At 30.9% G+C, this 15027-nt stretch overlaps 1 protein-coding gene across 1 annotated transcript in view; it reads right to left on the bottom strand.

Annotated features, from left to right (window-relative positions):
- LOC125072774 overlaps positions 1-12763 on the bottom strand; it is a 92065-nt gene extending 79302 nt beyond the window's left edge. The window contains exon 1 of the mRNA XM_047683466.1: positions 12688-12763. Coding sequence (XP_047539422.1) covers positions 12688-12757 — 70 coding nt within the window. The 5' untranslated portion in view covers positions 12758-12763. The remainder of the gene's footprint in view (positions 1-12687) is intronic.
- Positions 12764-15027: the final 2264 nt, after the last annotated feature.

The following is a 15027-nucleotide window of genomic DNA, read 5'->3' as shown; positions in this document are numbered from 1 at the left end:
CCCCACTCCTAACACTAGTCCTAGCACAATTCCTTAATTAATTTGGGTCTTTGCTTCTTCTTTCTTTTAAAAATTCTTTCAAAAATGATAAGTAATAAATTGTTAATAAAAATCAGAAACAAATGTATTAGAAAGAAACAGCGATAAAGAGAGAGAAAGTATTTTTCCTTACGTAACGATTTCTGCTAGTTCACTCTTCGTTTTGATATATCTTACTTTTTTTAACGGTATTTTGCATCAGAATCTTTTCACCAAGAAGACTTAGAAGTATTCTATACGCCTAAAGAAGTTTCAGTTTAAAAAGTGGCCATTCTTAGTGCAAAATCAATTGTGTATTGTACTCAAGTGAGTACGCAAATACTAATCTAAAATCTCTCACTCAGTCCCTTACTTTATAATTTGACAAGACCGAAGAGATACAAGCAGACAAACCCAATCGCTTTTCATGTTCCTGAGGCACTGAACGAATGAGCAGCCATTCCATATTCCATCCATAAGCACTTAAATTTATGTTTGGATCATAATTTATAGAATATATTCATTCTTAATTGCTGTGATGTAAAAGTTATCATTAAATATTAATATATTTTAATATGAAAGCACGATGAATTAAGAACAGAAATGAAAAGACCCACGGCTAACAAGTGAAGCAGGTCAGTAATTAATTGAAATTTAAATGAAAAATAACTGATAGTTTATTATAAATAATAATTGAATAACAATTGGACGTTAAACAGTATGTAAGCTGATTATCGAAAATAATATGAATTCGTTTGTGAAACATTAAATTAATTTGTTAAATTCACTTAAATATGGAGAGTTAAGAGTTAATTATCGAAGCAAAGAAGCAACGGGGCCGGCTTGAGCTTGCTCGTCGGCCACGGCTAAGACTGGAGGGAAGGATGCCGCGGGGCTGATCCTGGTACGTCCCTGATCGGTGTCAGGGCGGACCATGTGAGTGGCACCGTTGGCTAGGAGGGAGTGGGAGGGCTCGCTACTCGAGCCTCCTAGGTGTTTTAGACCGGCGATCAGCGGCGGAGCCCACCATCTTATCCGCCGCAGGACGTCAGCCTCATTGACGCCCAGCCTCCGGTATTGGTAAAACAAAACAAAAGGGACAAGTAACTGAAATAGTCCAGTAAGTAGTACACCTAGTTGAATATCATACAGACCTGCTAAGGAATCCAAATTCCCATTAAGACCAATGACACCAAATAATAACACTGGCATGCATTTTGTATTAATGGTATCGTATTCATATACAAATTTACTATTTATTTTCATAAGTTTTATTCATATGAAGGCTAAATCTATAATTAATATTATAAAAGCGAAAGTAACTCTGTATGTCTTGTCTTCTGTCTGTCTGTCTGTCTGTCTGTTACATTTTACGGCTAAACTAAAGAACTGAATTTTATGAAATTTGTTATGAAGCAAGTTTCAAAGTCAAAGTCAAAAATCTTTATTCAATATAGAAGCGTTTACACTTGCTTATTGATTGTCAAAAATCTACCACCGGTTCGGAATTTAGCACCTCGGACCTGAGAAGAACTGGCGAAAGAAACTCAGCGGGATATATATATTGAATCAAAAAGAAGGATAAAAATACGATGGCGAAAAAAGTTAAAATAAATAATAGGAATAGTTACTATTCAAATCAGATCGTGTAGATTTTTTTGCATAGATATAGTATATTGTCATCAGTAATTGTCAAATTTATATTGCGCTGTCTGGCTTAAATACATATAGATTAAAAATAAAATCCCAAATATAGACATCATAGACCAAAGGTAAGGAAAATATATCAGTGGACGTCAATTATGAAAAAAAAGATGAGTTATATAGAAAACGTTAATGTGAACTAAGATATCAAGTTTAATTCCAAAGACATTAATTAGACAAAAGTCACCGCAAATGCGCAGAAAACCTTCATCAAGACATCTGAACGTATCAGCTTAAAACTCTATCACATAATCATAGTATAATCAATCACAGTATAATCAATAGTCGATACGAGAATCTTGGTTAAGCTTCGAAACCTTATCATTAAGAACAGGTCTTTGCTCGGATGGAATAGTTGCACGACCATAAAAGGAATAAAAGCATGTTCAGTTTTATAATATAATTACGTATATATTATATTTTGACCAAGAGGAGGACTACACAATTTTTTTTTAAATTTAGAATGTTAAGCATTAATTATATAATCTTTTTAAAGACCAGCATCGCTGGTAGAGACAATCACTAATATCATATCATAATTATAGTAAATCTTAGTTAATAGTTTTGAACATACATTCAATTATACTCTACAAATAAGCCGAGATGACCCAGTGGTTAGAACGCTTGCATTTTAACTGATGATTGCAGGTTCAAACCTAGATTAGCATCACTTGATTTAAAGGTGCTTAATTTGTGTTTGTAATTCATCTTTTTCTTGCCGGTAAAGGTAAAAATCGTGAAGAAATCTTCTGTCTAATGTTTACATACCATACTGCACTGGAGCGTGGTGGAATAAGTTCCAAACCTTCTGCTCAAAAGGAAGAGTAGATCTTAGCCCAACAGTGGGATATTTAAAGGCTATTATTTTACCTTAAGCTAGAAAGAACCTTTTCTTAAGGACTATAGTTATCCCATACAGTGATTACACAATACATTATATTACTATATGTATGTACAAGATAAATAAAAATCTTTATAAGATGTTAACTTCCCTTATGTATTTTATATAGAATGTTAAACAGACCGAAATAACCCACACATCCAAACATTTTTCATCTAATAAAATCCTATTCTATCTAGTTGACGTAACAATTTAGTATTCGTTGACTAAGGTTATACGGATAAATTATTACGGTACGATAAATGTAGGGATGATGTAGGATTAGATAAACGTTTAATTTAGTAGCATTATACATATGAATCGTCTGTCATGTTAATATATTTTAATCTCTCTCCAATTTGCTTTATTAGTAACTATTGTAGTGGATAATGTTCTTACTGTACTGTGTGACGTACACTGGCATTGTTATTAAGGAAAGTTTTATGATATAAAAATATATTGACCTTTAATAGGTGCTGCACAAAATTAGATTTACGTCATAATATGTAATAATAATAAATTAATGCAATCAGTTTCATTTGGCTTATTTTTGTTTATATATTTTTAACAAAATTTCTCATGTTAGGATATGTATTAATGGAATTGAATTTTATTTATTTATAAAAGCTTTGTACAGCAAGTAATTTTCATTGAAAATATTGATTTATACCATTTACGATGTCAATACTTATCAATAGTATTCGAACCATAACGCGTAACTCACACACATAATGCGATCATGAAATTGCAGAAAGATGATTGCAGACAAAAAATTTGCATATCATTAAATATATTCAATAAAGCAAAAATCTGTATTCCACAGTGTCATTATAATTTCATCCTCTTGTTTAAATGGTACGTAGGGGTCTGTGCAAGCTTATATAAGAAGAATATAGGGTCATTATTAAAGTCTTGAGCATGTTTGTGGATGGATATAGAGGAAGGGGACGACCGAAGAAACGATGGATAGATTATATGAAATACGATATGTCTGGAAAGAATATTACTTGTGAGATGAAGTTTGAAAGAGAAGTATGGAAGGAGAAGACATGCTGCGCCTTAAATAAAATTGGGATAAGGGGAGGAGGATGATGATAGACATTCAGTATACCTATCTAGTTCCCAATATTGATGGCTTATTGTGATGTAAAGGATGGTCAATAACTATATGTATCTGTAATAACCATCAAATGACTAATTAAATAATCAGCCTTTCTAATTTAAAAATAACGTAATATCAAGAACCGATGCGAACTAATGCCTGAAAGATTATAATAATGTAAATTTAAATTGAAATAAATAAAATGTATTACACATTTTCTTTACAAAAATATCATAAAGTCAAGTTAAACAAAACAAACAGAAAATATAACTTAATCTAAATTCATCTTGAGGATCTTGAAAATCATCGACATCAGATAATAAAGGCATAATCTAATCGCAGCCAATTACACCAAATAAAAGATCGTCCGTGACAAAAATACTTGAACAACTGCAAAAGTAGCTCCGCTGCCAGCGAAACTTTTAAAGAGGCAAATTGGTGCTCCAACTACTTTCTTGTTTAATAATATTAAGCCTTAAACAGTCCATAAAATTAGGACAGCTTATTTTGTACGAAACACTGTCGTAAACAACAGAGAGCGAAATCTTTGGTTGACTACAAAATGTTCTCATTCTTAAACGTTTAATCTCGAGTCGAAGTCGAATTTGTCGGACTGAGTAATAAATTAACTATATAAAGCATTTCATTTTATTTAAATAATACAATTCCTCGTACAAATCGTTTTCTTATTTATTCTATATTTAGATTCCAGATTGTTCCACCGCTGGGCAAATAATAGTCCAGTGACGTAGGTCTGAGGGTTCTGGAAACTATATTAATAAAATAAATTATAAGCACAATATCTTTTACAAGGCAACAAATTTGTACGCCCACGTGTTTTATTGAATGAGTCGATTCGATTCTAAATTTAAATTTCACAAAAGAGATCCAATATGAATGATAAAAAAAAATTGTAAGGTATAATTAAAAAATAAAAAGCTTAGTATTAAAACAGATTTTATGTAATCATTACAATTGGATAGTGTTTTCGCAGTACCAAGTTATGACGTAAGTATGATTTTTCTGTAGGCTTGAAGGCTTATGGGCCATACAGGCGTAACGAAAAACTCAGCTCCATTTACCGTTTATAGGAGTTTTACGATAGTAGCAGCTTTTCATGTAGTATATAATATGGTTCGGTTTTTATTTAAGATGAAAAATATTCCGCATTTTATAAATATAATAAGGACATTTTTTAGGAGACGCTCATGAAATATTTCATGAAACGAATAGTTGTAAAATAGGACGCCAATACATATTGGTTAAGTTATTCATATTTTTATATGATTTTTTTAAATCTATATATTATATGAGCCTTCATGACTAAGTTTCATCCAGGAGCTTGGATACTATTTGGAAGACCTCCCCAGCACGAAAATACATGTAAAGAAATGTGTAGTAATGTCATATCTATTATGAAAACTACTATGTTATAAATATAAGGGCTTAATGACTTTTAAAATTAAATGAAAGAAAACATTTTTAGGAGGGAAACTTTAAACCGAATCCGATCTATAAATACTAGAAAAATCATTGAATTCTAGAACATCAATTGAACTAAATTTAACTATACAATGCAGTATAATCGATAAGTTATTTTGTACGGTGAGAAGGAACCTATTCGGACGTATCTGTAGTAACAAAGAGACTTCTGACAAACTGTCATGGAAATAATATTTATTTATTTGGGAAATACAGAGTAATGTCAATGTGATATACAGGGTATCTAATTCTATATATACATCAAAATCTAAGTAATATTACGATGTACATCAATATCTATATTATTGTTACTAAAATTCTTAATATATTGTTATTATGGTTGCAGGGTAAAATAGCGTGGATTATTTTGCTCTTGTGTCGTATTTATGTCGTAGATGAGTGCTTAGCCATCGTTTACAAATAAGGATAACCTACGTCTTACTTTTCTACTTTTTTCAGCTAGAGCATCTTATTGGCTGGAAACTACAATTTTAAATTTTCTTCTTTTTAATGTAGTTCAAATTTCGAAATAACAAACCTGGAAGCCGACGAAATACACACGCTATATTTCAAATTTGTAGGATCTGTACATTTTGCTATCAGATCGTACAACCAATAACGTGTTATTTGGATGTAATTTTATTTATTTCTCTAAACATTCACACACACACTTGAAAATTGTAAATATTTTTTTTAAATATAATAATGTTATGTCCGCGAACAATTGCGTATTACTACTAAGTCATACTACTAAGTCCATTTCCAAAAATATTTCCTTTAATTTTTATTTTATCTAATGTACTATATGAATAATTTTTATAATATGTTTTCTACTGCCAAGCAGTAATACTTAGTATTATTGTGTTCCGGTTTAAAAGGTTAGTGAGTTAATGTAACTTCAGGCACAATGGACATACATTTTCTTGGTGGTAGGGCTTTATGCAAGCCCATCTATCTGGGTAGGTACCACCCACTCATCAGATATTCTACCGCCAAATAACAGTACTCTGTATTGTTGTGTTCCGGTTAGAAGGGTGAGTGAGCCAGTGTAATCACAGGCACAAGGGACATAACATCTTAGTTCCCGAGGTTGGTGGCGCATAGATGATGTAAGAAATGGTTAGTATTTTTTACAGCGCCTTTGTCTATGGGCGGTAGTGACCACTTACCATCAGGTGGCCCATATGCTCGTCCGCCAACCAATGCCATAAAATATATATATATATATATATATTTTAGTTCCCAAGGTTGGTTACGAAAGAAAGTATTAAAATTTATACGGCACCAATGTCTATAGGCAGTGGTGAAATCTTATTATCAGGGGGTCTATTTGACCGTCCACCTACCGATGTCATAAAGTAAGCTTAAATTGCCAGCAAAATCTTATTTTACTAAAAAGTTTGATTGCGAAGACATTATTCAGAAACTCGCCGAAATTTCCTTAATGGCTAGCTCCGTGGAATCTTTCATACTAAATTTAACTCCCTCATAGGATGAAGTGATCTTTTTAAAACACATTACCGACTAATAAAAGGTTGAACTTACCACATATCTATGAAGTCGTAACATCTGAGTATTGTAGTACACAACTAACATAAAACTACTAATAAAATAATATCACACTTAATTGTATTAAGCAGGTAAATAAAAGACTATCTTTAACGACTCCCATTCAGAATTTATGAAGGTCTTCAGAATTTAGTGCTTTATTATTAGAACAATAAAAAGAGAAATAAGAAAAATGTCTACGCAGTTAACAGAAAATAATAAAAGCAAAGCTGTTTTTATTTCTTCGTGAAGATTTATTTTATATAAGAGTACTTGGTTACTTCAAGTACTTAAATACCTGTTGAGTTATTATAAAATTTTCCTAGTCTATTTTTTTATTTTTTATTTTACGATATATCTTTCGATTATTATATTGATGCCTTCTTATAAGTGGATGCCTTCGCCCACCAATGGGAGGTATCATTTATGCTATAATAAGATTCCACGGCTATTTTTAACTTGGCATATTAAAATATTTAAAGATAAAAAAGCGTTAGTATTTATTGATTTGTAGGTAAGATATATAAATGTAAAAATTGTACTTTACTGACATACTTCAAAATTGACGGTTCTTCATGGTAGAATCTACTTTCCGAATATAGCATAGTTTTACATTTAATTCAACATAGTAACATGCCAACCCAATGCTTTAATGAGCCTACTGGAATAAATAATATTTTAATCTGATTTGATTAGTTTATTCAGACCCGTCTTCTTGGTATTTGGTGGTAGGGTTTTGTGCAAGCTTGCCTGGGTAGGTATCATCCACTCGTTACATATTCTACTGCTAAATAGTTATACTTAGTATTTTTGTGTTTCGGTCTGAAGACTGAGTGGGCCAATGTAACTACAAGGTGAGGGACAAAACATCTAGTTCCCAAGATTTGTGGTATTTATTGGCGATGTAGTGATTGATTAATATTTCTTACAACGCTAATATCTTTAGCGATATGAGAACGTACCTTACTCACTCAGGTAGCCCATTATCCGTTTGAGCTTCCTAGCTATATCATAAATAAACAAGACTTCTTCAGCCCCACGCATTTTCTCAACGAGTAATATTGTTAAATAATATAAACTGTAATTGATTTCTTTGATCAAATTCTAATTGTTATTGATAAAAGACGACCATCAGAGAGAGTGAAACGCGACGCTGAACTAAACCATCTTGAGGAAATTTGATCGCTTTGGATTAAATTCTAAAACATGTACATATATTCACTAACCTGAATTGAAGGAGCTAGGTGAATAAAGAACTAAACGTTTTTCTCAAATAAAAAAGGACATAAGAAGCTTTTGATGATTTAGTCATAGTTCTATTTATCGTATTCCTTTTATATACAGTCATATGACATTTACATAATAATATTTAATTTTACTGATTATAATCTACAAAGAATTCTAACGTCGCTGCTCGCCGTATATAGTGTTACCAGCGTCAGGCATTACTAGAAAATATATAAGCGTTGTCTACAAATGCCTTTACTTGTCTTATTAAGTTGAAAGCTCGACTCGTAAATACAGGAAAAAAATATTCTCTTGACTATAAAATTCATATTCTCTTGAGAAATGTTTTTTGTAATTCTCGATTTATGTGAAATAACACTTATATTACGATAAAAATAATAGTTTTGATGATATTAAATAAGATAATTATATTACATTTAATTTGACTTTATTGAGTAAAATCTCGTTTAAAATATATATATACAACAGTAGAAATAATGTTTAATCAAACTAACTTTATTAATCAATTAAACATAATTATAGAATTTATCTTTTAGTCTTACATTATATTACATTAACAGCCTGTAAATTTCCCACTGCTGGGCTAAGGCCTCCTCTTCCTTTAAGGACAAGATTTGGAGCATATTCCCAATGCGGGTTGGTGGAATACACATGTGGCAGAATTTCATTGAAATTAGACACATGCAGGTTTCCTCGCGATGTTTTCCTTCATGTACAACAATGTAGATAGTTATGTAGTTACTAAAAAACACGCATATATTTGAGGGAATAATAAGAAACCTTTTGTTATAAAAGTTATTATATATATATATATATATATATTTTAATTCAGAGTATAATTGCAATTGTGTACAATTAAATTATGCGAATTATTTGGTTGTCTGGCTAGTAAAAACAAATTGTTAAATTAAATTAATCTGACCCTGAAAATATTAAAACAAGTATACTACTTAGCGTATAACTAAACGATGCTTCAATTTAAAGAGACCATCTACATAAATATAAACAAGGAAATTCGTAAGAGGAGCACAACATAATACCTTGACACGGTAATGATATATCACATCTTGTGGTTCACTAACAATGTACGCCTTTGAGTATTCCGGTGGAACTTTTTGGTGAAATTATTTTGGAAGGCCTCGAATATTCGGACCGGAGGGTTGGCACGTGGTGCATTCGAAATATGAAGCGCTTTTTGCTTTTAGCTCTTTTGTGTTGGCCTCAGGCTATACTTGTGAAGTTTGTGCGTTAAAATGCTCTTTTTCATTTTTGATTTCGCTGCATATTTTGTTTTAAATGCAAATGTGATCTAGAATTTTATCATGACTTAATACGTGTATGAATAAATTCGAATCAAATTTAACCTTAACTGTATAACAACTTTTGTTTAAATGAACAACTTTGCATAGTATAATGCAGAAAAACCTTTAAGTTATATACTTTATTTTTTATTTCAAGAACTATTTACATTATTTAAGTTAATGTTTATATTAATTAATACATTACAGCATTTTATCATGTGTAATGTTTAAGCTGTTGTTAGATATATCTAAATAAAATTGTAGATTTAAAATTAAAATTCGTAAATGCTATCAAGACTATCAATATCTACCAGATCTAACCTCTAGATCTGCAAATTATTAGTAGGTCCCATAAAAAAAATCAATAATCATGTGTATTTTATAGATAATTACCTTTATAATATTTAATCTAGTGTATTTATAATGGGTTATTTATATCCCTTGACAAAATCAACTTCTATGATTCTTCTCATATGATTACCTTATGCAATCGTGATCACTTTTCAGTTACTAAGGTATCAAATCATAAGTATAAATATATAATATTTTTAACTAGGTATCAAACATTGTTGACTTCATTTTTTACAATTTCATAATGCTTGATTTATGTTATATCCTGACTATAATACGAACTTTATACGGCATAAAATTCCTTCCAAACCCTCGTGAGTTCAATATTCAAAGCGGGTAGAAGTGGAACGATTAAGTCACGCATCATAGGTGCTTTGCACACTGAAAGTGGTACACAAGTACAGGTTATTTTTCGTGTTGAGTTAAAATTTGTATGGTTATTTTTGACCAAAACTTTTGTGGGCGATGTAAATACAAGGGTCTGTCAGGGTCGAATTTGAGGGCAACTATTTTATTTAATGCTTGTGAGTGATACATTTCTGACATAACAGGTATTATACTAAGTATTTTTCATAGAGTTGAAATTTTAAGTAAAAAAAAAAAAAAAAACAAATACTAATAGACAGATAGATGAAATCTTATAACTGGAAATAATAAAAATCAACTAAATAATAGTTTTAAGTGTGTAGCAATCCACTGCCAATATGTGGCATGCTTCGATGCTCGGAAGCTAATGACATTTTACAAGTTGCATAGGAAAGACATATATCAGTATAACATGGTTCATATAATAATAGTATATAATAATAGTCAAATGTAATAAAGTTGTATGAACAGTGAAGCTTAAAGACTTATTCTATATTATTAACCTTCTAATTCGATCAATTACTAAGGGCATACTATAGAGATAGAAAAAAGACCGCTTGCTAAATTTACACTAATATATAATTAAGGTGAAGATTTTAAGCGCGTTAACTTAAGGATCATATAGGATAGATTATAGCCGTAAGGTTAAACTTGAATAAAAGTGCTCGGATCAGCTAGATATATATAGAAAAAGTAGTCGAGAAAATAAATAAAAATCCAGGTATTTGTGTTGATAGATGAATATGACAGAAACTATATTTGAAAGATCAGAATTGAGAATAATATGAAGTCGTAAATATTAATAATAAAAAACGAGACTTACGTCATATGCGATTACTGCATACGACGAGTAATATCAGATATCTCACTTTGGTGATAAGGCATTGTATCCGCTCCGAAAATAGGTTGGTACCATCTGACGGCCAATTCAAAACCTGTGCACGCTCATTGGTCAAATCAAATAATGCGCGCTACTCTTCTTGTTACACATTTCCGTCCCTTTTTAAGAAATCAGTCTCGGATATTGCAAGACAGAAGAAAATTAAATTAATTTCAACCAATGTTAGAATTAAATTCGATAATTAAATTTCAAAATATCGTCCTTAATATCGTATTAAGTCAAATTAATTTTATTTTATTTAATTCATTTCAATGTACAAACAGTACTTACTATAATTTATATTAGAGAGCACTTTAAGAGAACGGTTTACTAGAATTGAAAATAGAAATATTCGTGATAAAAGAAATATCGCTACTACTTTTGTACAAAAATAAAAATAAATTTAAAAATATAAACATTTTTCTCTATTAGCTTTAACTTTGAAACAAATTTTCATACAGTATATTCTAGATTATTTGTTACCAATACCAAGAATATGTCCAAAATTTCAAATCAAGCGTCTGGGCTGATCTTGTCTAAATTTATTAGCAGTATTTTAAACTTAATATGTAGAACCCTAAAAAATATAACGTAAGTAAATGCTTGTTAATTGTTTAGTAAACAATGTTAATATCAACATCATTGTAACGCAATCCAAACATGTGGAAATGCAGAACTGAATCTTGATATTGTTACAGCAACATATAACTATCAAGGTGTAGTTATTCATGAACATATTCCAAGAGCTGTTGTGAAATTTCACTAACTAGTTGATACTGCAAAATGAGAACAAACATTCTCAAATATCACACACACACACACACATATATGGTATACAACTATGCTATTATATAAAACAGCTTTTGTTTATTTGTTGTACTACCTCAGTAAACATTTACGCCTTCTCTAGTAGTAGTTTATATGGCTATAGTTTTCGAGGTCCTACAAACAAAACTCAGAACAGTAAAAATCTCTTAAGTTGAAACTAGACAATTCTTAAATTTAGGTGACTAAATTGTACCCAGTCGTTTCGAAACGCCACGTAATTAATAAAAGTATGCGCACATAAGTGTGCACTTTTGTATCTCCCACACAGTCGCTCAGACAACATCATACTAGCTATTTATTGATCTATTAATTCAGGCAGGTGTACTCCTGTTGTATGTTAAGTTATCAACGATCTTTGGTGCTCCATCTTTTTTATTTATACTGGTTGGAAAAGAGTGTCAATGGTAGTTAAACGGCGCTCTAGTGTAGCGCCGTCGCGTCGATGGTAGCGAAGTGGCCATTTTGTATCGATGGTTACATTCAAGATTTCCCTAATTTCTGATAATTTCTGACGTTTCATTAATCTTTTGTTACTACAAAAGATTTCAGTTTGATTGATTTAAGTTTCATTAATTTATATGTGTATATTATATATAAATGAATTGATATTGATGAACATTGTGAATTTATCTGTGTAATTAATTTGTTTAATTAAAAACTTACTGAATCTGTATATAATTGTTTGAATATACACCCATTTATGATGAATAATCCTGATATTTACAATAAAAAGTCTATATATTTTCTTGCTGTGCTCCTAATGATTGAATCGTCTCACACACATAAAGACTTTTTGTAAGCAAGCGTATACCCATAATTTAAAGTGTAGGAGCATGTCTCCGTACTTGAATAGATCTATACCACATGTATGTGACAATGTCTCCAAAAAAAAGATGTAAAGTTTTTTTCAAGTGATGTGGTTTGTTTTTAATGTGATCTGTTTTCTTATTTTAATCTCAATATAATTAATACAACTTACCTATAAACTGCAAAGATATACAGGTCATGCAGATTACGAGAGCTTGAAGTAGAACTGTCATTTTGAACATTTTTTCTTAACACTTCTAACACTTTTGATACTATAATATTCACTGTTTAATTTATCACTTTATTAACATTATCAACTAATTAACTACCGTTGTTTATATCTTAATTATTTAATCTTTCGAATTTATCTAATGGATTTCCTTCAATTTTCCTTTTGCTATTAACATTTTATTCACAATATCTTTTTTCTTTGTTGCCGTATCTGATTGCATCCTCGCCAAGATTCCATTTTGGAATTACACGATATTGGTTTCAATTTCGGCTCTGAAACAAAATAAAATATATTTAATACGAGAAGACTAAATATTCAATTTCAAAATAATCCTATCGTATAAAAATTATAAATGGATGGATATAATTGAATCAATTTCTCGATGACAGTTTGAAAAATAAGAAATTCAAATCGTGTTTTAAAAAAAAAAACATAATAGTTTTCGATAAAGGAGCAATTGAATAACAAATTCTTAAAAAGAAACAACATATGGAGCGAAACGAAACTGTTGAGTAATAAGACAATAAAATTTACTCTAATTCATATGTTTTCTAAACAATTATTATTGACATCATTTTACAATATAAATTTAAAGTTAATTAAAAGAACAATTTATACGCAAGATCAGTTGCACGTGTGGAGCTGGTATCTATACTACAATTGGACCAGACGGATTAACATTCTGAACTAGCACTATTACCTTATAACTTATTCTATCAATACTTTGTATTGCTTTGTGTCTGTAAGAATGAGTGAGCCAGTGTAATAATAGGCTCGAGGACACTACTACTACCACTTCCCTGATTAAATTGTCAGCAGCGTTTTTTTTTAATATACTTATTTATTTCTTTCGACCTTCTTTCATTCCTTTTTGAGTTTGCTTTTATTAATATGTACGTGGTAATACTGTCACAGTAACAGCCTGTAAATTTCACACTGCTGGGCGTCCTCTCCCTTTGAGGAGAAGCTTTGGAGCATATTCCACTATGCTATTCTAATGCGGGTTTGTGGATACACACGTGGCAGAATTTTGTGACATTAGACACATGCAGATTTCCTCGCGATGTTTTCCTTCACCGTCGAGTACAAGATGAATTATAAACACAAATTAACAGAAAATTCAGTGGTAATTGCCTGCGGTTAAGGTTCACGCGTTCTAACCACTGGGCCATCACATTATATATTATAAATTCTTATAATCTTTGGTTCGTTTACTACCAATTTCATGATTTAACTCTTTTACTTCCTTGTAAATCTCACTCGTTTCATCCGGACTTGTACATTTGATCTTCGTTTAAATTCGCGTACAATATAAATTCTTATTACGTCATTATTAAATTTTATGAGGAGAATAATTTTTCTTTAAATAAAATACAACGAACAAAATGTATATACAATTTTTAATGGTTAAAATAATGAGTTTGAACGCGATTCTTAAGCTGTTATGTACAACGGTACTCTGGAATTCTTCCAAATTCTCCGGAATAGTAAAATGTTTGTTTTGATGTACTGTAACGATCTACACGTTTGCTATCTCCGCAATCGCGCGAAATGTTGTGCCTTTCTATTATAAAAATAAAACACACTGTATTTGATGTTTAATATTATGTATTGTTTAAATAAAATAATTTAAAATATAATATAAAGAGGGTTTGTTTTAGGTTATCATTAATTGACCTTGATTGACCTTGATATGTTTTTCATCGTCACGATTATGATTTCATAAAGTAAATATGGCCTGTAAATTTCCCAATGGGTACTCATATATTTGGTGTATCTTTCACCGCAAAATATATACATTAAAATTGATTGGTCCCTGGCCCGGATTTGAACCCACAATTTTCGGCTCAGATTCGGAGTTTCTCACCGCTAGGACTTCTCAATAAATCTTAATTTCAAGTTTGAGTGTTTCAAGTTGAATTACATTAAAAGGTTTTTATTATTATTAAACATATATTTTAGCTTAGTATCTTATTAGTAACGCCAAAAACCTGCAGTTTTTTAGTAGGTAGGTAGGCAGACGAATGAGCCACCTGATGGTAAGTAGCCACCACTGCCTACAGATATTGGTGTTGTTAGAAATATAAACCATACCTTAGAGCACCAATGTACTATCACTTTTGAGAACGGAGGTGTTACAATCCTTGTGCCTGTAGTTTTACTGGCTGACTCTTCAAATAGAAACTCAACAACATTGCCGTTGGCTAGTAGAATGTATAATGAGTGAGTGGTACCTACCCAGACAGGCCTTATTTATGATGAGTTTTTTACTTAAATCAC

This window comes from Vanessa atalanta, chromosome 22, assembly GCF_905147765.1.
Source record: "Vanessa atalanta chromosome 22, ilVanAtal1.2, whole genome shotgun sequence".
Classification (NCBI taxonomy): Eukaryota; Metazoa; Arthropoda; class Insecta; order Lepidoptera; family Nymphalidae; genus Vanessa; species Vanessa atalanta.
The sequence above is the reverse complement of the archived record's forward strand: the minus strand, read 5'-3'. Positions and strand labels throughout refer to the sequence as shown.